The sequence below is a fragment of the Dromaius novaehollandiae genome, chromosome 11 (genome assembly GCF_036370855.1).
Source record: "Dromaius novaehollandiae isolate bDroNov1 chromosome 11, bDroNov1.hap1, whole genome shotgun sequence".
Lineage (NCBI taxonomy): Eukaryota > Metazoa > Chordata > Aves > Casuariiformes > Dromaiidae > Dromaius > Dromaius novaehollandiae.
The window spans coordinates 21,864,197-21,886,250 of NC_088108.1; the positions used below are offsets into that span (position 1 = coordinate 21,864,197).

Genomic DNA, 22,054 nt, shown 5'->3' on the forward strand with positions numbered 1-22,054 from the left:
GGCCGTGAGGCGAAGGGAGCAGGGAAACGGAAGGAGGCGGGGCGGGGAGAATCTGCGCGTGCGCAGCTTCCTCCTGCAGCCGTTGGAGCTCGGGGGGGGGGGGGGGGCGCCGATGAGGCTGCGCAGACGCAGTTGGCCCCAGGCGCGCGGCCAGGCGCCTGCGCAAAGTCTCAAGGCGGGTGAGGAAGGGCAGCGGCGCGCTGACGAGTGGCGCATGCGCACAGCTCTCCGGCCCAGAGGGGCCGCCATGGGGCGGCGGGCTCGAGGGCGGCTGGCGCTGCCTCAGCGGGCGGCCGCCGGCGGGGCCCGGCCCGGCCCGGCTCCTGGGGAGGAAGGGAGGGGAGGCACGGTTCCCCTGGCCGCCAGCTGCGAACCCGCACCGGCGTCGGACTTGCAGTGGGAGGGAAAAAGAAATCAGGGCTCTAGCCACAGCTTCTTGGTCACAGCCGCTATGGTAGCACTTTGGGCCACCAAAGAAGGGCCTGGCTGGGCTAAACGTTGTACTGAGGCAGCAGAGCGAGGCTTAAATACTATACAGCAGCGATAACGAAGTATCATCTTGATCCTAGTTCCCCAGCGGGGTTCCTGCCTACATGTATCTTGCTCAGAGGATCCCTAGGAAAGGTGGGGCCAGGGAGAGTTGTGTGGCCGCATCTACCCCTTTGCTGTCAGCCCAGAGAACTGTCAAGAGTCCTCTCTTGGCAGCCACAGCTGCAAAATCATTCAGAATGCTTACAGAAAATGGGCTGTCACTTTGAACTGATACGGGGTAAAAAAATGTCAACAACCAGAGTGATCTGAGCTGTAGGCACATACTACTGCTTAGCAGATACACATTATATACATGTGTGCACACACTATACAACTGTATTGAGAAAAAACTATCGTAGACCTTGTGCCTGCAAAAGTGCTTTCTTTGTTTTTTCTTTGCGGAGTAGTGGTGATTTTAAAATACTGGTATTGTGCTCGTTGTTAAGAGCATAGTTGCATCTGCACTAAGAATATCTTGCATAAGAAATCAAACCGATTAAACACTTTTACTGTGGCTAAAACATTTAAAAATATTTATTTTGATTTTAAAAAGCCTATTAAATGTAGTTGTTGCAATGACTAAATAGAAAAATGTGAGACAAGGAGATTATATATCCTTCCCAAACAGTAAGAAACAGAAATAATGCTTTTTTTTCATGAAGTGGTCATCATGTTGTTTGTGTTCAGTCAGCCTGCGTTACACCATAGTGAGAGACTCATATACTGACACATTTAAATAATCTGCTGCCATCTTACTTCATTATACATAGAAGATTAACACTTCTGTCACTACAGAAATTATTCTGCAAGCTTATTATTTTGTACTTTATTAATAAAAAGTTTTCACTGAGTTCCAGAAACTATTTACCCTGCATGTCTTGAGAACAACCTTTCCTTTCTCTTTGGTATTCTTTGATTTTTTTACCTTGTTAGTGGATGTTCACTGAGTATCAGCTATTGAAAAAAAAAAAGCCACAAAGACAATTGCTTTGTTTTTTGGCTGAAAAAACATTCTTTTTGGTGATCATGCTTCCTTCTCAAACCAGTAATTTTTGTCCCTCTGGCATTATTTTTGTCCTCCCTCGGCATAAGGAGTTTTAAGAAGTAAAACTGAAAAAATACACAATAAAGATAATTGTGATTATGGTTTTATTTGGCTCCTGTGTGAATATGCGCTATGCAGCATGTTGCTGTATAGCCCTGGCACCTGCAGAGCTAAGCAGAAAAAGCCTTCTGTGGAGGACCCTACTGATTTCATGCTCCAGTAAAAGGCTGAGAACCAAAGGTGTGGAATGCACCATGGAGGGGGGCAACATTTTGTATGCATTCTAAGATACTGATGTTTAGTCTTATGTTATTTCTGATTTTCCAAGCACTAACATATTTTCCTTTCTTTCTAAAGGAACTTAAAATTAACATAGCCAGTTGCTCTGTTCTTTTACAGCAAAGCATTTAAGAGCACTCTAGGGATGCTGTACCTCACATGAATACTGAATTCTGACATACTTAGTTTTACTGAGAGGCTCAGCAAGGAAAACAAATTAATGAGTTTTGGAAACAGCATATCCAGCTGCCTTAATGTTTTATCATTGTAAATTTTTACAGCCAGAGATTCCATGAGCAATGGTCACATGCAACAGTATTAGTTTTGTTTCTAATAACTAATGCCTGGTTTTAGCCAGCCAATTGATTGCAGTGGCCAAATGACAACACAAGGAGATTCTAACTTTATGTTAAAATATTTTACTGTGTTGGCAAGGAGCCCAGCAGGCATTAACAACTACAGGAGCTTACAGGACTTCTTAGTGCCTTGTGTTTGGCAAGCTCATCACCCACAAACTCAATTATTTACTTTCTTCCATTTCAAGAAAACAAGAAATGTCATAATCAAGAATCTAAAAAGACTGAAACTACGAAATAGAGCTTGTCATTTGTTCACAGATACAGCATTAATCCAGTTGCTTTACGGAGCTCAGACTTACATAGAAACCATTCATCTTTCATCAAAGACATGATCAGTTTTTTTGATTTTCTATAGCCCAGCTGTAGTGGAGTACATTTTACAGTGACTTCAGTGTGGGGAGCTAATTTTTTAGTTAAAATTATGGGAAATAAAACCTCATTTATTTCCCACAGAGCTGTGCCTGATTAAAACAAAAAAAAAGCATTGTATAAGCTCTGTAAGAATATACCAGAGGGGCTATTTACAAAAAGTCATTTTGGAAGCAGGTTGAATCCTCAAAAAGAATCTCTTGAACTCCTACATTTCCTCTACATGTTTTAAGTACAGTCCAAACAAATGCAATAATCTTACCCCTTTCTGCAGTATAGTTTTATGTACAGGATGTGATTGACATTAAACAAGATGAGATCCATATCATCTGTTCAAGGCTGGCAGCTTCCAAGAGCACAGCCAAAAGAAACAGCTCAACCAAAACCCCAGCTACTTGCTCAAACAACCCTCATATCCTTAGTATCTGGACAATGCTTTGAACTTTATTAACAAAGGCAATGTGTTTACAGGGTGAGATTTCAAGACAAACACCGCCAGCTTTGCTTTCATGATATCCGCAAAAAGCTGACCAGGAGAGTTCAGGAGAGAAATCAAGAAAAATGACGATGAATGGAAAATGGCCTGATAAAAGAGCCTAGTGAAATATTTAGCCTTCTTGCAGATACCCCCACTTTTAGCTCAGCAGAAAAAAAAAAGTTCCTATGATTTTATTAAAGGACATTCAAATGTAATTTTAAAATGATAATAAGTAATGTTGAAGGTACAACCTAGTTTGTATGCAAATATGGACATCAAAGGCCTGTGCCAAAGGAAAGTGTGTCCACCAAGCCTTAGGATCTACCACAAAACACCACAGGCAAGCAAGTCTTATTGTTTCTGTGCTTTTAATGTAAAACGGCAGCTCAATTTAAAGCTTTAGAATAATTCTCTGCCAATATGCATTATACACTTAATTGCATTTGCTTGTTTTTGTACAAGATCATTAAGCTTACACTCTTTTATTCTCAAACAGATATAAAAGTTCCAGTCTTTAAACCTAAACTGACACTAAACAAGCCCTCATAAATCTCCTTGAAAAGAACAAATGTTGCCAATAGTGACTGAAACCTTAATTCTTTTACCACTGATTATTTTAGCATAAAGATACATATAAGGTACTGCATTCACAATCCTGAAGTAGCTCCTTTCATCTTCAAGGATTACAAAATAGAGATGTTCCTTACTCACTTAATTCACATTAATTGAGTTCAAAGCACACTGCTGCAGACAATGCTCCAGTACATCAGCATGTTAGTTCTAAAAGATGTTACGGTGTGCACTAATGTGTGTATCTGTAAGGACACTATTTTAGTGTTCACTCACCTTAATATATGTATTTGCTACCTGACACATTAATACTGTTCTCCTGTTATTCTGGGACAAAACAACTGCAAGTATTCTGTTAGTATAGAAACAGGTGCTTTCCACTGACCTATGTCTATTTTTGTCTTTCTGTAGGGCCTAAAAAAAAGACAATTTATATTTTGAGCTTTCACGTGATTTGTGCTGTACCCATAATTAGGATCTCATGCTACAAATCACTGCCAAACATCTCTGCAAGATGAATGTCACTTTATCTGCTGCTTCCTATCTTGTCCATATAGATGGCAAAGGCTTAAGAGCAAGAGCTGCTTCCTTCTATGCATTTATATAGTGCATAGCATAGAAGCATTCTGACATTTGCTAGGGCCTCTAGCTGCTATTGTTATACAGGTATTTAAGAGTTAACATTTTCAGATGTATGGACAGAAATTTACATATCAATTGTGGTTGTAAAAAACAATTCACCTCATTTAAGGACGTCAGATTCATTTTTTAGATTTCTTACCTTCATGATGGTGTCTTGTGGAGTTAAGCATCATACCTACTACTAAGTTGGTCTTGCTCCCATAGAATTCACAAACTGATTTTTAAAAGGAAATGAACATTACAAACTAGTTATAATGAAAAAAAACAGAATGCTAACAAGAAATAAGGGTCTTACATCATTTATGAGACGTGAAATAAAAAATCATTGTTCAGATTCTTCTTTTTGAAATGCAGAGAACTGCATTAAAATGAAGGCCCTCAGTACTAATATCAAGAACACTGGATTTTGTAGAATTTTAATTCTAAAATTTAAAGAACAATTTTAAACAAAATAAATACAAAGAGGATTAATACAAGTCATACTTATTTTGATTTATGAGGTAGTTAACTCACACTGCACTCTTGTTTTAAATACACAACAGATGTTTGTGGTTACAATCACTAACTGGAACATACAAGCTGTTGAGGCTAGAGGTGAGATAAATTTAAAGATTAGTGAAGGACAGCTACATTTTTGGAACCATTTGAGTTCTAGTATTTTAACTAATACTCTCCATGTTATACTAGCACAGAGATAGCTAATGATACTGTCCTTTAAGTCACCATCTTTAGGTTTTTGAATTAAAGCAGTTAAATTCATTGGATGGTTCTTGGAGCTATTGTCAGCGCTATTGTTTCAAGCCATCTGTGGCTTAAGGAAGAACATCTCATTTTCATGTTCAATATACTGTAAAGACCATCAGCACTTCCTTAAAAATAAATAAACGAATCTTAAGACTGCAGACCTCACTTTTACACCTAGAAGAGTATTTCACTGCTATGAATTTAATACACCGTGGTGTTTTTTGAAGTGCTAGAACCATCCAAAATACATTCTTTACAGAGAGACCATAAAGATACTTTAGACCAGCAGCTCCCAAACTTTCTGAATCAATACAGTTTGCCTCTTACTATGTTAGGGATCACCATCAAACTGGTAACTGAAAACACTGGCTTGTGAGTACCTGCAATGGCTTTGAAGACCATCCTCTGGGAATACCTGCATTAGGCCAGTAAAACACCAAAATATAGGTAAAAACGAATTATTAAAATGACATTCAGAGTCAGACATTCAAAAATTAGTGAACACAAAATTTTGGTCAAGCTTCCTCAAAATAAATGTTCTATTTGTAATATTCAGGACTTGAATTTTGCATATCCTCAGCTAATGTCTTTTACCACAAAGAATTTACGTCCTTATCCTTCTAACTCCCAAAGAAAGTGCAGTTGCATGATCATCTCTGTCTTTATTAACTGTGTCTGTGGGGTGAAGTTTTTAGTCTTCAACCAGATCAGCAACCCAATCTGACTCACTTCAGAACAGCACTAGTGCCAGAGTCAGGCAAAGACAGAAACATGTTGCTAGGGATGGGACTATCACAGCGGCACCACAGTCCTAGATGGATTTGAGCCAACTGTGGGAAAGGCATTTTTTAGGCTGTTTTTTAAACTATGATAGGACTCTTTCAGTTTACAGTCCAGGTCAGCCTGTTGCTTGGAAACCCACCTGGCCACACCACGTAGCTTTCCGAGAGCCTCAAGCTCTCCCTTTGAGAAAGGTGAGATGCCTGATTATTCAGAAAGTATCAGTGATCAGCAAACTGGTATCTGTCACACAACAATGAGACATGACTGACTTGTTGCCAGATCTTGTCACAGATGCTGTTGGCCTCCAGCTTAGCTGATATAAATCACCCTGCATAGCTCTCAATTACTTTACACTCCAGCAAGTGTCGTTTGAATGGTGCATACCAGCTAGACAGAAAAGCTCTAAACAAAACATACATGCTGCCAGTGTGTTTTATTGCAACATCTATGGTTTTCTGAACAGAAATTGTGGACTTTCCAGCAAGTTACATCAGCACTACTGTGTAGTCTTTATGGATCACTGTTAAATACATGGCCAACAGCACAGAAGTATTTAAATATTGTCCAAAGTGCTTTCCCATTTTCAGTGATACTTAAGAAGAACTGCCAAAAACAATAACGTGTGCTGCCTTTGTATTCTTCTATCTATCATTTTAGAGAGGATAAAATTTAGTTATCACATGAACTACTGCCTGGCAGGAACCCAGCCCTCTGACAGAGGTACAGCAGAGGCCTGTAACAATATCTGTGTGTGGCCTAAAACTTTTCAGGATTTTACAGTTGGTATCAAGCACTTCTTGCCAAACGGTTTTTAGCTTATCACTTCATACGAACACTACACTGTAGTTCTCTGAAACCTATTAAATTCAATTTTAAAAAATGAAAAGCAATTCTCAATGCAAAAAAACCTGTTAAATATATTTGAAAAGTAATGTATCAATTACAAATTACATTTTATGATCTTTCTTCTAGCAGTAGCTATCACACTAACAATATGACATTTGGGACACTGGGAATATTCAAACTTGATAGTCTAGCCTAAGGACTACAGTAAGCTTTAATAAGACTATAAAGTCATTATCTTGAGTACCATTTAACACTGTTTCACTTGACACGAATCAAAGATGGACACTACTCTAAAGACCCACACATGAGATCCTCTGCTACTGTATACTGCCATACTTCCATGGACTGAACCCGACTATGAATTCTCATAAATTCCCCAGAAGTATGAGGAGCCTCTGTTTATTAGATTAAGTACAATGTTGGATATTTCACTTCAAAAGAGTAAGCCTTACCTCAAACACATTAAAAATGTAACAAACTGTAATAGGGTCAAATATGTGTTTATCTCACCTTATTTATGTAGGCTAATTTGATGGCATCCTCTACACAACAAACAGCTGGAAATAAAGCCACTGAAGCATTTAAAGAACCAAGCAACCCCCACCCCCACTCCCTCCTTCCCCAAATCAATCACTCCAAACAGGCTTTAAAAGAAGTTAGGTTATAAACTTGTTTCAGGTCTCTCCTTCCACAACAGGCATGATGGAAGAACGTATACACTGGAAAAAGTCTGCGTGTGGCAACAAGGACCCCAAGGACCGAAATCAGCAAAAGGCCAAGCCGGGGAGGCAAGTTAGATAGCTTTACTGCAGGGGGAGGGGAGAAGGAGGCGGTGTTGGTACCAGAGAAGTCAGGGAGGAGATTAGTTTTCATTTGTTTTAGCTTTAAGTCAAATGGGCTTCTAAATCATCGGCGCAGAGACATGAATACACGTCTGACTGCGTGTTTGGGAGGCAGAGGAAAAGGGAGAAGATTGGCAGCAAGGATGCTCCCAGCCAGGAACAAACACAGTTTTGCTTTACAAAAGAGATGAATACGCAGTTGTGCAGAGCTCAGCTCGCCGCGCAGCAGCATGCAGAAGACAAGCCTCAAACACAGGGCAGGACAAAGGCCAGAAGGAAAGCGGCTTCAGCCTCCGAACACGGCGCTTCTGCTAAAATATCCCAAACCATTCTGCAGTCTCCCCTCCTGCAACCACTTACCCAGCTCAGACTTGACTGTAGTACAGCTGTAATTAAAAAAAAAAAAGTTTGAATCTGTGCAGTTCACGTTACTTTCTTGAACCAGTTTTTGGTTCAATCTGACTCTTCCCAGTTGTTTTGCAAGTTTGAACTCTCCCTTTCCTCCTCCACCTCCCCCCAAATACCATCTCTTTATAGGGTAGTTTGGTCCTACAGCTTCTTACAACTTGATTTTTTTTTATGCTACCCATTGTTTAATTACTACTTTGAAGTCAATTTAGCAGGAAAAAAACCCTAGTTTAAGGTAGCTTTTTGCATCCCCACCATGCTATTCAGCAGGGCATTCATCCAGGATACAAAACTGGGTTGAAGCTTTAGGAGCTGAATGGATCACTCCAGTAGAGATTTAATTTCCATGAAATTCCTCCATGAAAATCCACTCACTGCTCTTAGATCTGACAGACAAGCAAAGACTAGCCAATACCTTTGAACTGGGTAATTTTTAGATGTACCCCACGCCTTTTTGCCCCCCCAAATATGAATTGCTGGGGCTCAGAGCACCCTGGTAGATTTTAAAACAGTTGCTCATCTCTTCCCAAAGCCCAAGGCCGGGGGGGGGGGGGGGGGGAGCCAAAGGCTATCTTCCCAATTTAAATACATGAAGTCCTTGACGACTAAACTTAGGCTGGTTACAGAAATTAGCCCAAAAGCCATCTGTTTGCAAGTTCTTCCTCTTACAGGTAATTCAATAGAGTAGTTTTTTCAAAGAATAAAAGCTCATGTGGTATCAGAAGGCGCCTGTCTCACCGCACGCCTTCAGGACAGTGGTACACAGGAAAACGCTGCCTCAGCCACAAAACAAAAACAAAGGGGAAAAAAACCCACCCCCAAGCCTTGCTTTTTAAATGATGTATTAAAACCCGGTGATGTACAGTCTACCAAATCTGGTATTGCGTTTCACTGGGCGTATGCAGAAGCTAAGCTCTTACCCAAAATGTGGATGAGCCTAATACTGGAGCCTGGGGCGTTTTTGTTGTTGTCAGCTATTATTATTATTATAAGTATTATAACACTTTATTAAAAGTATTTTAATAATAAAAACAAAACTTTATTAAAAGTTGCTGTTTGAATGCTTAAATTAACTCATTGTTAAAATGGAATGCATTTGATACAAGGTACTTTTTAGCCACGTTTTCTTTTCTTTTTAAACCATTTCTACAAAACCTGTTGTTCATTACACATAGCCAAAAGGCTGGCAGAAACGCCTCCTCAAGCCAAACGAAGCCCGCCGCCAGATCCCCTCAGCCCCCTAATAAACGACGCCTTTGACAGAGATGGAGCAGCATTTACCGAGCCATTTCCGCCACTGCAGCCGACCTCGTGGGGAAGCGCAGCGACCACGGCCCGCAGCGGCACCGGCGCCCCCCCGCCGGCGGCCCCCATTTCGGGCGGCCCCCTCCATTTTGCGGCGGCGGCGGCAGCGGCGGCGCAGCAGCCCCTGCTGGGCGCCCGCGGGGCTGCCCCGGCCGTTGGCGCCGGCCTTAACGGCCGCCGCGGAAATGGCCGCCGGGCTTCACGGGCAGGGGCAGCGAGTGAGGAGGTGTCAGCACCTCCGCGCTGGGCCGTTGCACGTTTTCGGTTATCGCACTGCTTTTAATAAGAATATGTAATGTCAGTTGCTTACTCCCAACTGTTGCGTGCCAAAATTGGTTTGTTCAGCATTTGGCAGGGAGTGCCTCACAGAGCGAGGAGGAGATGCCTCAGCGCTCAGGCCGAGGTGCACAGCGGCGGCTGATGTGAGTATAAACCAGCACCCCGTTTTCGGAGACCCACTCTCCAGAGGAAGGGAGTGTGGAAAGACCACGACCCGAGGGTCCCTCACGATGCTCTGCCACAGAGTAAAGCAGTTACCCCACATCCAAAGCTTTTAGCCAGATGCTATTTCACTGTTACACTTTTGTTAAAAGTCAAAAAGTTCTACATTTCATTAAACCAAAAAGGGTTTAAAAGGTACAAACCGAAATCAAATGGCAAACTTGGTTGCTTTTTTTCTTTTTTTAACTGCAACTAAGAAGGATTCTTTCAAATTTTTTAATTGTACAATATATCTACCCTGAAGTCATGAAATGTATCACTTGGTGGTTGGACCAAAATTTTTTCCTGAGTATTTCTAAAGCTCTAATATTCCTAACACACAAGACCTTTTCAGCATTTAGTTCACTGTAAACACTAATTCAGTCTTTATTTTCCTGTTTCTGAGTTGTAACACATATTCACCTTTTCCATGGAAGTCCTATTTCCAAGCTTATGTTGCTGTTTTAACTTCTTAAAGTCCTGTTGTAAATCTTTGTTCTTTAGATTTAAATTAAGAGTTTCTTTTCTTGCCTGGGGCAACTCTTCATTTAATCTTCTTAAGTTTGCTGATTTTTCATGTAAGTCGTCTTTTAAACCTTGAAGCTCAAGACCTTTTTTAAAGCTTGCCCTTTGACTCTGCTTTAACTGGATAGTTTTGCAGCAAACTTAATTCTTGTAATTTAGCTGTTCTTGTTCAGCGTTTTCAAAGTCCACTTCTAATTTTTTATATTTAGTTTTGAGTTCCACTAACTGTGCACTGAAGAAGAACAGATGAAGTTTCAGAGAAACTCATTCCAAATGGTCCTTGTGCATTTCTTGTTGCAAAGCTGCTAATTCCTTTGCATTCCAGGCACAATGACCCTCTGTTTCCTTTAAGCTTTCTTCAGTTCCAACATCTAAATTACCAGCCCCACAGCAGGCAGAATCCCCTTCTGTTTCCTCCTTTGAAATGTTTATCTTTGCACCTACCAACTTAGGTTCGTATTCTTGAACAATGAGTTTGGGAAAACATTCCTTCCTTTTGAGCCTTTTTTCTTCTTGAAATTTTGTAATTGCCATATTGTAGATTTTTTTCCACTCTCTTTGCTCTCTCTAAAGCCAATTTTTCAGACATCAGTGATTCAGATTGATTGGCCTGACTAAAAAAGTTCTGTGCACTGAAATTAGGAGAAAATAACTCCTTCTCTCAGTGTTTTCTCTCCATTCCTAAGGTTTGTTTCCTATTAAAGGCGGAAAAAAATCAGTTGTTAAAACAGTATTAAACTTTGATGTGAATGCTAAATATTTTTGTTGTAAAAAGACTTAAAGCTTTTAATATGTTTCTTCAGGTTAGCAGTTCTCATGTAAAGTTGTAGTGGGAAATACACACCAACGTGAGTTTATTCAGTATAAGTAAGGGTATTAGCAAACTTGCGGCTAAATACCCAACACAGGAGCTCAACTGTATTTTAGCTGATGGTATAATATTAAACTAGTTTGTTGGAAGAAACCTTTTAGATTTATAGTTTTTTAAACCAAATAAATGTGTATAGCTGATATATGAGGCAAATCTTATTTTTTAAATTAAGTAGGTTTTATAGGACCTATATTTGAAAATATTTACATTTATGGAATGAGGACTACAAACCATATTTATTGTAACCTGGCTTCTTTGTTTAATCACATCACCACTCAAACTCTTTAAAGGTACCTACCTTGTTTTAACATTTGCACTGGGATCTGAATATATGAAACACTGCAGTGCTTTAGGTGCTAGCTGTTATTTAAGAACTGTGGAGGTGTCAGACCTTATTATGGTGAGTTACTAGAGAGCTATACATAGTGTAGACAGGCAATATGTACACTGCCTCTGGTAACCCTGACAATTGCCCTTTAATCCTGACCTACAGGATTCCTGATATTCCAGTCATAGTCCATTCTTTGCATACAAACTGGGCAGAGACACAATTACGCAGAATCATGCAAGTTTTGCTAGAGAAACAGACTTCAGTAGGAACTTTATGGTATCTCCAAATACATATCACTAAAAACTAAATCAGGATTTGAATCAAAATCTATAGAGGTGAAAATTTTAGAGTAGCCCATTATGCTGTTTACTCAGAGTTATTTGTTCAGGTATGTTTCATTGCACCGTAATTACTGAACTGAAAAGATGAAGCTCCGTTTACTTTGCTGTTATAAAAGTTAAAATTGTATCTGGATTTACATTAAAATCCCATAAGAACAACAGCATGAGGTGAAATACATTGAAAAAGGATTATGGTGAAAGTTTGGCTATTAGGATTGGATAGCCTAAGTATCATTTAAAATTTTATGAGTAGAAATATAAACCGGATGTGAACAAGATTGTTGATACTGGGGTTATATTTATGGGTGAAGAAAGGTAATTACTAAATGATAATAAAAGCAGTAATATTCCACTTAACCAAAATCAAACAACTGGACAGTAATGAGTTCAGAGATGCTTTATTATATGTTAAGGATGATTGGTATTTGATCTGAGTAAAAATAAATTGAAATACAACTACTCCAGGAAGGATGTATTCTAGCTTCACTTCAACAAGTCCTAAAATTCTGTCCATGTTTAATGAGCATTAATAATTATGGAATCTGTTTTCCTCCTCTCTATGATTTTCATTTTCTTTATCTAACAGTTATTAGAAAGTATTGCAGTTGTTTCAGTCCTGTTTCTAATGGACAGATATCTCTATCATAGAGTTCATCACTATGCCAGTGATTAAATTAATCCAGAAAGGCAGTCTAAAGGTGGAATCATACAGGTCAAGCTCTTATTAATCATAAGAGAACGGCAGCCTCACCTAAAGTTGTCCTTTCAGAACAAGAGTGACATACACTAACAGTGTACATAACAAACTTATAGCCTATTCTGTAGTGAAGGGTTGCTCATCTTTAGAGCTATTAGAAGGGAATTTCAGGAGTGGTACATTCACATAACAGGTTAGAAACAAAAATGCAGTTGTATTAAAAACAATTAATTAAATGAAATTTAAAAGCTATTAGTTACGCATTATGATGCTAAGCTTTGAATCATTCCAACTGTGTGTTCCAAAAATCAGCTCCAAACTTTGGAAACTCAGGATTTCTGACCACATTACCAATGAATACAAATAGCCATGACACATTTATTTCGTAATGAAAGTATACTGACTTACAGTGCAACAAATAAACAAACTAAAAACAAACAACAAACTTGCATTTAATTAACACTGAGAGGTGCAATTTTCAAATACACTGAGGATGTAGTATCATGTAAGTAAAAGGAGTACTTATAATTTCCTCCCCCGCTCCTTGGCTGTACTTTTCTGTATCCTTCCTTGCTCAGACCCTAGCAATTGCTTGATGCCAAAGTCAGCCAGTTGAGCTCCCTGATCCTGTGGAAAATAACATTTTGGGGTTTTTTTGTTCTCTAACAAGTCAGCAAGATGGACCAACTCCCACTGTACCTGCATGAGCAGTAGTGGCAGGAATAAGCAGCTGCAAGATGATGAGAGACCGAAGGAGAGTAGCAGGACAACCCCTTGTATTGGCATCCTACTTTTACACTGAACTGGGCATAAAGGAATCTGCTGTGAGCACCGACCTAACTCTGCCACCCTGGTGTGCCCCAATGTCCTCAACAGGAAAGACAGAAAGTAACTTGATCTCAAAACTCTGGATCTTTGCCTGATAAATCGATGAGCTATAGCCACACTATCCCCAGTGGGGTACAGGTACTCTGTGTAGCTCAGTCCTCATCTACTACAGAAGTAAATTGTACCAGTTATAAGCAGCTGGCATGATTTATAACTCCCTTTGGAATGGCCCCTACTCAGACTGGAGGAATATTACACCGGTGCTGATGGAGTCCCTCAACTTTGCATTAGCAAATCCTCAAACTATCCACCATCAGTATTAGTAGAAGTAAGAAAGAAGGGCTTGAAAACAAGATAGATGAATTTCAAGGCCACTTTTCATTGCCTAATACTGAGGTTTCTGGAATTCCTTGGGCACGTGTGTATTTATGTCTGAGCGTTACACAGCCTTTAGTGGTTTTAACCTCCCCACACTCAGCTGAGGAGCTATGTGGCTGTGAGCAAGAAAGAAGAGTGGGAAAAAGCATGGGCAGCAAGCCTTGCTGCCTCCTTTCAACTCAGTTACCTGTGATTTCCTGGCCTTTGCCATTTATCGGGAGTCTGTAACACAAAGGTAAATAAAATCAGGTCTCTGTCTAGATCTAGGATCATCTCTTTTTCTCTTTTCACAGACCTGGTCTCAATTACAGACTTTACATGTGTTTAACCTCAATTCTGAGTCCTACCATCAAACCCCTAGGTTTTTGCCACTTATGTTAAACTGGGTCCTTAAGTGGTGCAAGTCCTGTACAGGTGATGCAGGACCTGCCTGGCCGTTGCTCTGGCAATCTTGCATCAGTTCTCCAGCTACAGGATGTTGATGCCGCTACTCTGTAACTGCAACTACTCTGATCGCAGACTTTACTCCTGGGACTGGCAGCCTGTCCTCTTTGGCTTGCCCTAACATGGGCTTTCTTACATTATATGCTGTTACCTCTGAGCTAAATTGGTAACTAAGGAGGACAAGAGAGGAGGGAAGGAGAAATTCGTAAAGTTTCCTGCTGCAGCCTGATCTCAGAGGAAGTCATTATTTCCTGCAGCTTGGGGCAGAGGAACACTACAAGCCAGCTACCTAGTTGCTTCAAGAAAGATACCTGTTTAGATAAGTGAAAAGCTGGGTATGACTGAGCAAAGAGCAGTGCTGAACAAGGCAGTAAAGAACAGCACCAGCACCAGAAAATCAGAAATCAACATATCTGCCATTAGTATTTAGTGGCATCTATGTATGTGCCATCATAATGGACATTGCCATTGCAAGAACATGGTTTATCCACAATCAAGCCCTATATTTCTGGAGTCTCTTCTTCCGGTCTAATGACAAGCACGTTGCAGAAAGGAATACAGAGGATGTGGACCTCGTAGACAACCAAGAACTCTTTGTGACTGAGGTAAATTTGACCTAGACACCCTCTAAGAAAGAATCTAACAAAAGAAGAGAGGAGCACTCTGGTAGGTTTATTTATCTTTTTCTTAATTTTCTTTATTTCCCTCGCCACTGCCCTCACATGCTTTCTCCATCTAAATGCTTTCCCTTCCATATTTCCTCCTCTCCTAAAAACAGTATTTACCAAATGTCTCCAGGCAGGGAACAAAGAGTTTGCATTTTGAAGTAGCTGTTGTATTTTAGGAGCATGCACTGGCAAAAAAAAGCCAAAAAATAGAACCTACTTCAAGCAACAGAAATACATTCCAAACTGTTTCAAACGATTTATTCCGTTTGACATTTTTTCTAACAACAGAACAAAGATTCCAACAATAAAAAAATACAGTTACAAACTAGTAACTGATAGTGTGAAAGAAACACCCAGAAAAATGAAAAGAATTCACAGTTTCCCATGAGCAGATCAGGGACAGTCCACAATACACGGCAAAAGCTCACTGCAGGGTAGCATGCAGGATGGTAGCCAAGGATGGATGGGATGCTTCTCCTCACTGCCATTGCACGCTCGCAGGAAAGATGTCCTGCAGGAGCAGTGACAGCCGTGTGCAAACTCTCCAGCAGGACTGTATAACACAGCAAAAATGCATCTACTGAATCCATGTTGGCTAAAGCAAGTCTAAAGGAATATTGCTAATCAGAGTTATTCTAGATTGACAGCACTGATCTGAGCAAAACAAGCAATCAAACCACAAACAGAACTTAGTGTTGTGCCATGAATATAAACATCATTTTATATTATTTTTAATCACCTGTTTTCACCACTGGTAACCCTGTTTTCAAGCTCTAAAACCAAAAGACTGGAGAGAAAGAAAGAGACATTCTTGTGTTCCCTTTCTAGGGCAGTCATCTTTCTCCCTCAGAAATGCTCTCCTTTCGAAACATGGGCCAGCCAAAATCCATTTGAGACAAGCAACACTAAAATAACAATAAAAATAAATCCAGTATACTAATGAAGCAACATCTCCTATGCTCTGCTGAAAGAACAGGTGGCCCGGTGACCTACTTTTCTCATTTTGCACTGCCATGTTGCAGTTGGCCCCACACTGGCCCCAAAAAATCAACTTCCATGCTTCCCCATGTACTGTGCCTCCCACTATGGAGGAGCTACCTGTGGGTGGCTCATTAGCCACCTCCAAATACCTCCTAAAAGCTTTGGTGGAAACTTCTGAAATTTGATAACAGTTTGCCTGCTGATACTACTACCGCCTGTCACACTGATAATTATTGTTTCCCAGTGTTACTCAACTTTCTGTATCTATCAATACTCAGACTGAAGGTCTTATGGTCTGAAAATGCAGAGCAGATCTGCAACTTGTTCTTCTGGAGAAGCATGCACACATTAAATGAATTACTTAAAATACAGAGAATGACCTCTGTAATCAGCCCTGCAATCAAGACCAGCGCTGATCCTATTGCCTTAAAAATACTAATATCCTGACTGCCCCTGGGCTCACTGGCCCAACAAGGCTCTGGATCCTGAAGCAGGAGGATTCTGTAGGAAAACAAAGGACATCAAAAATACTGCATCACTGACACACACAGAGCTACCAGAATATTTACAGGGAGGCCCAAACTGAATCCTCATTAAGAAAGGCTATACCCCCTCCTCTTTTGTGCCCAGAGTTCTTCCAAAATCAGTTATTAGCAGTCAGAGAAGCTTTGCGTGCTGCCACAGAGGTAGTACTTCTTTCCAAGGACACAGAAATCTGTCAGGTAGACAACATTTACAAGAAATTGGCAGTAGAATATTAGAAGAAAGGTGTCTGTCTTTTCAGTTGCTGGATTTCATGTGTGAGACTATGTCTTATGCACTCATACCAGCAAAAACCCCAAACCAGGGAAGAAAAAAATGATACAGCAGGAGGACGAGGAACAGGATAGCACTGCACGAAGAGACAGAGAAAGTCTCCAAATGTTTTAATTTTCCCTTTATTAACTCTTCCCTAGTGCACAATTTCTATTTGCACCATGAACCCCTTGTGAAATATGCTAGTCATTTTGTTTAATGTACTACTGGAAGGTGTTTGGACATTACAGATGGTGAAGATGGCATGAATGCCTATATAGAACAGAAGATTATCTGCCACTAAATTTCCTGAGAAGGTTTCCTGGAGAGAAATTAGGCCCATTCACTAATTCTACTGAGTGACTGCTTAGTTTTCCATCAATTCTGAAAATTCAGCAAGAATCTTCTCAGGTTTTTCATCTGAAAAATGATACATTGAGAGCGCCAAGAAAAGGCAACATTAAAGCTTTCACTATAACTAATAAAAATTGCTTGAATCAGAACCAATTTTTCCTGCAGCTTTAGGTAGTGCATGACACAAGTTCATCCCATATAAAATGCAAGAGAATCTGAATTATCAAGTCACAGCCTTTGAAGACATAGTTAGGAAGCATTTTTGAACATTATAATAGAACTATTTGTTTTGAAATTTCATATGGGACTAAACATATTCAAATATTAAAGATTGCAGATTATGATGAATTTCACTGTAGATATTAGACACCAGAGGAAAAAACACGTGTTTTGGATAATACTGCAAAAGAATCAAATGCAATTCAAAAACATCTCAAACACTTTTTATTATAATTTGCATGTTGAAATCATCTTACCATGACTACCTTTGGGAATCAAAGCTGCACTTACCTGAATGAGGATATCTTAATTACATCTGAAAAAGTATTTAGGAAAGCAGATGGATAAGAAGATAAGATGCAGAAAATAAAGATGTTATTTGACTGGAAACTGTTGCTGTTCTTGATCTGATTGCTGGAGATATTTGGACAAATGCTACAAATATCTGGGAGCTATATGTGCGGATGCTATTTATCTTTAGGTCTTGTCCTAATCCACAAGAATTCAAGCTCACTGCGTAGATGCACCAATTGCATCTCTGCAGAGAGAACTGCTTGGAGAATTATGTTGTGCAAACAATACTGAAAACCACATACGGGCTATGAATGAGGCTACAGGAGAAGCGTATTTTCTAGAGCTAGGAGAGCCCTGAAGATTTTTCCCAAGGTGGATGTTTTTCTTGCATGCTTTTCTCCAACAGCTAGGAATTTAACCCAAACGCTGTACTGCACCGTCCCGGCAGCTTGGCCCACTGTATACTCAAAACCAAAAGCAGGGGGATTTGTGAGTCAGTTTGCTCTGACTTTGACCTCTGTTGAGGGAGGACCAGGAGGCTGATCAGCAGAGATGCCCCCATAACTGCAGGGAGTGTGCCCACCCTCCTCTGGCCAGCAGGTCAGAGTGGGACTTGTCCCCAGGTTTGTGGTCTGCTGTGGCCAATGTTTGCTTTTGCTGGGGCACCAGTTGTCCCCCACAGCACAGAGGCTTCCAAGGGTCCAATAATAAATGATGTTAGTTTGCATAACACAAAACATTAGATACGAAATTGTAGAAATAATATTTAAAATCTAATTATATGGGTTCAAATGTATTTTATATGTGCATTTCTTGTATATGATGTTGTTTTATCCTATCCATATGTATTATGTCACAGAAATGTGTGACATTATATTATGTTTTGTTTCAGCCTCAATATTTACATAGCCAAGGATCGGATAGAATAGAGCACCTGATAGAATAGAGCAGCACCACTTTGCATCAAGTAGTCAGTGACTGTTCAGTGCTGAGCAAGGGCCAAACCTACGAACATTCATTGGAACAAGCCTTCTCTCTCAATTCTGTCAACTCGTTTTTTGTAAAAAATGGGAGCACTGAACAAAACAGGGATTAACTTTAGTTAGCCCCAAAGCCCATTTTTTGTTTTGGTATTAGCTTCTATTTATTTTATGTGAGCTTACTTTAAACTACCCTTCAGACTGCTGGAGGTTCTGGACTGAGATGAGCATATGGACATGGCAAGTCAGGTTTAGGAAAACAGTAAGATCGAGGAAGACTAGCAGGAAGTTAGGTAGCAGGTATTAATTGACCCTTCGTTGGAAGTTAAATCCTCACTTCACTCACTAGATGTCATAGCTACTAACTGCAAAGAAAATTATCTTGTCATAGCATAAAAGAGTGTAATCAGTACATTGAACCAGAGAAAATACATCTACTATTAAATATCAGTGAATTTGGTATACGAATCTAGTCATCACTCGCCACTCTGGTGTTAGATATAGCCGATATTTCAGCATTCTGGTTGCTGATAGACTGGTTTAGTTTAATTCTGCTAAATTAGAAGCCCTTTCCATTTCCAAGGTAACAAGAAATCTGAACAATAAGAACAAAAATGTCTTTTGGACATAGTCTGTTTCACAGGGTCTGTATAGCCTTCACCTTTCTATTTCCGGGTGCCTTCCTTTCGGTCTTAGAAAAATCAGCAAGCACCTTGAGAATACAGGGTTGAATTCTTTGAAAGGGGAGGTAGTATAGGGCATCCATAAAATATCTTAGAAATACCCTCTTATCTTGTTTTTCAGGGAAGATTTAAGGGGCTTTGGTATACATTTCAGGACAAAAACATTCATTTAAAAAATGAAATATTTATGTTGGTAAATGTGTCCTGCTCTTGTCTTCTATAAGCAAAATGGCTTTATGCTGATACACCACAGATTCTTGAGGAAAAAAGGGAATGTATCACAGAAGCCTCTATCTGCCTCATGGGAATTTGGCTAAAAAGGAAGATGAGAACATGAGGCAATCCTCTGACAAGTGTCATGAAGCTTTTCCAGATCAGACTATTCCAGGTTTCACACACTTAATTCTTTTTCATTAGGAAAATAAACAGAACTCCCACACTTGCACAGAGATAATGCACTTTTCATGGAACATTTCAGTTTGAGAAATACCTAATTTTCTATCTTTAAAAAATGTGATCAGTCTTAGTAGTAAGCACAGGGGTGTGTGACACTACACCACAGGCTCCGGCGCTTAGTGACGATAAATGAAGTAGGTGCCTGACCTCAGCCTCTAAAACTACTGAATGACTCTTCTCTTCCAGCCCATCTCTCCCTGGCACAGGCTGTGTCCGATCACCTCCCCCCCCTTACAGCCCCACTCCAGGACTTCTCCAGCTTCCCATCGTGTGCTGTTCTCCACCCAGGAGATGCTATTGCTCTCATTAGGACCTTGAAAGCAACTTTAGACCTTTTAGATGTGCATATGGGGGGAACCCAAGAGCTACTGCCACCTTTCTGCTTGGACAGTGCTGACTTTATCCAGCACACAATACTGTCACGCTGCGAGTTCCAGCAATTGGATGCTGGGCTGTACCTTCCCTTAAAGAGCCATCTTGTATGAGAAACATGAAAACCTTGATACAGTGTGGCAGAATGCTGCAGGAATGTTAGAGAGATATACTATTATATATAAGAACGTTTATTTAGTATACATAATTTTATTTTAAGATTGAAGTACGTATAAATAAGGAATGCAATTATTTCTTTCTTGAAAATTTTCCCTGATGGGCTATTAAAATTTCTGATAGAAAATCAGTTTTCATTAATCTTTTTGAAAGAGTAAAGGGTCCTTAAGAATGATGATTTAATTTAAAAAATAGATAATGATTTATTAGTGCAATGCATCTCAATAACATTTCAAATACTTAGTAAAGCTCTTTTAAAAGGATACTACAAAATTAAATTTAACATTTTCTAATTACACTTAGATATTAAAGTAAGGTTGGATTTTTGTTGTTCAGTGGCCATTATTAATTATTTGAATGCTAAGAGATATTTCAGGATTAGTTCTGTGACTTTATTAATAGGTAATTGGTAATGTTTGTGTTTAGTGGTATCTTCTTTCTTGAATTGTAATCTTAACTGTAATTTAACAAAGCATGCAACGTAAGTTTTGCTGCACAAAATACCCTCCAAGTCTTAACCAAGTTTAGGGTTAGGGTCCTTTAACTGCCTTTTTATACAGAATTTTAGGCTAGGAGGAACAAAAGGATGCACTTTTCACGACCCTGGAACCCTGTGACCACTGGGAAATCAAAAGGGTGGTGACACGAAGGAAAACTATTGTCCACAAAAATAAGCTCTTCAAGGGGCACCAGGAATGCACAATAAAATCCCAGTTTCCTTTGTGTAGCTGTTTATGCCTATGTCTTGCATCATCCAAAAGCTCAATGAAAGATCTAAACTAAAAAGGAAACTTGGTTTCTAAGAAAATTCCGTATTCCCCTAAAAACAAGTTTGTGAAATAGAATGTTTTAAGAATTCAGCATCTCTTCACAAATTAAATATGTAACTCCAAGGTAAATAAAATCCTTTAGCCTGCTCTGTGGGAATCACAGGCGTAGATTTAAAAAGTGATTCTAGCAAATAAGAGCAGATGGGAAAATAACCTGATTTGTCAAGACTGGAGGATTTAGTGAATTTGTTGCCTTCTAACTCTATCATTACTAGAACGTAGCAGCATGTAAGAGCTTAATTAGAGAATCAGTTCTACTTTGACCTGAAAACGTTTCAAGTAAAAAGAAAAAAAGAGGACTGGTCCTAAATTCTTAATTAAGCAAAGCTGCTATTGAAGCCTGTTCCCCACCCCCCCATAGAGGACTGCAAAACATGGAAAAATAGCTCTATCTTACAAATAAAAAATACAGATAAATAAAATTATGTGCAAGCCGCATGATAGTTTCACAAAATAATTCACAGTGTCATATATTGTTATATAAAATGAAAAATGTTACTAACTGTTGTTAAAGTCTTCTTCAAAGACTTTCTAATTCAACTTGAAATCAGTGGAGAGAAAATTTTCCATTGACTTTAATAAGCTTTGTATCAGGACGTTGTCTGGTAATTTATGCAAAACATTATAATTTTCTTTTCATAAAATCTGTTAATAAAAATGTGTATAGGTAAAATATGCAGTTAGGACAGTTTTGTTTGTATATAAATATTATTCAGGGATCTGCAGAGTAAAGTTAAAGTGTTGTGCTAGTGGAACAACTTTAGACAATGAAAATGCCTGGATAGTGCTTGTAAGCTAAAGTGAAATCAACTGATTTTTCCTTCTTAAAGACTTGCAAAAAAAAGTAAACAAAGGCATATTTGGAGAAAAAATACCATTCAAAAGGCTGTAGTTTTAATAGTTTGCATTTTAAAAAAATACTTTTAAAAAGATAATATAAAAAGACATTTAAAAAAAATATACCATTTTCAACTTTATAATTTAACAATTAAAAAAATGACTGTGAGAATTTATTTCTGGGGAACCATGCTAAAAGTACTGATAAATTTTATGCTGCAGCTATTGATCATCTGTGCAGAAACACACAAAAAAAATTTTAAAAAGCAGTTAAAGAGTCCTGAAAGCAGTAAGTTTTGATTTGCTAATGCA

The 22,054-nt window shown here is 39.3% G+C and overlaps 1 protein-coding gene across 1 annotated transcript; it reads right to left on the reverse strand.

Moving 5' to 3' along the window:
* Positions 1-10,068: 10,068 nt before the first annotated feature.
* Positions 10,069-10,885, reverse strand: CCDC160 (coiled-coil domain containing 160). The gene is given in 2 exon segments (XM_026111040.1): positions 10,069-10,752; positions 10,754-10,885. Coding segments are annotated over 2 exon segments (816 nt in total).
* Positions 10,886-22,054: the final 11,169 nt, after the last annotated feature.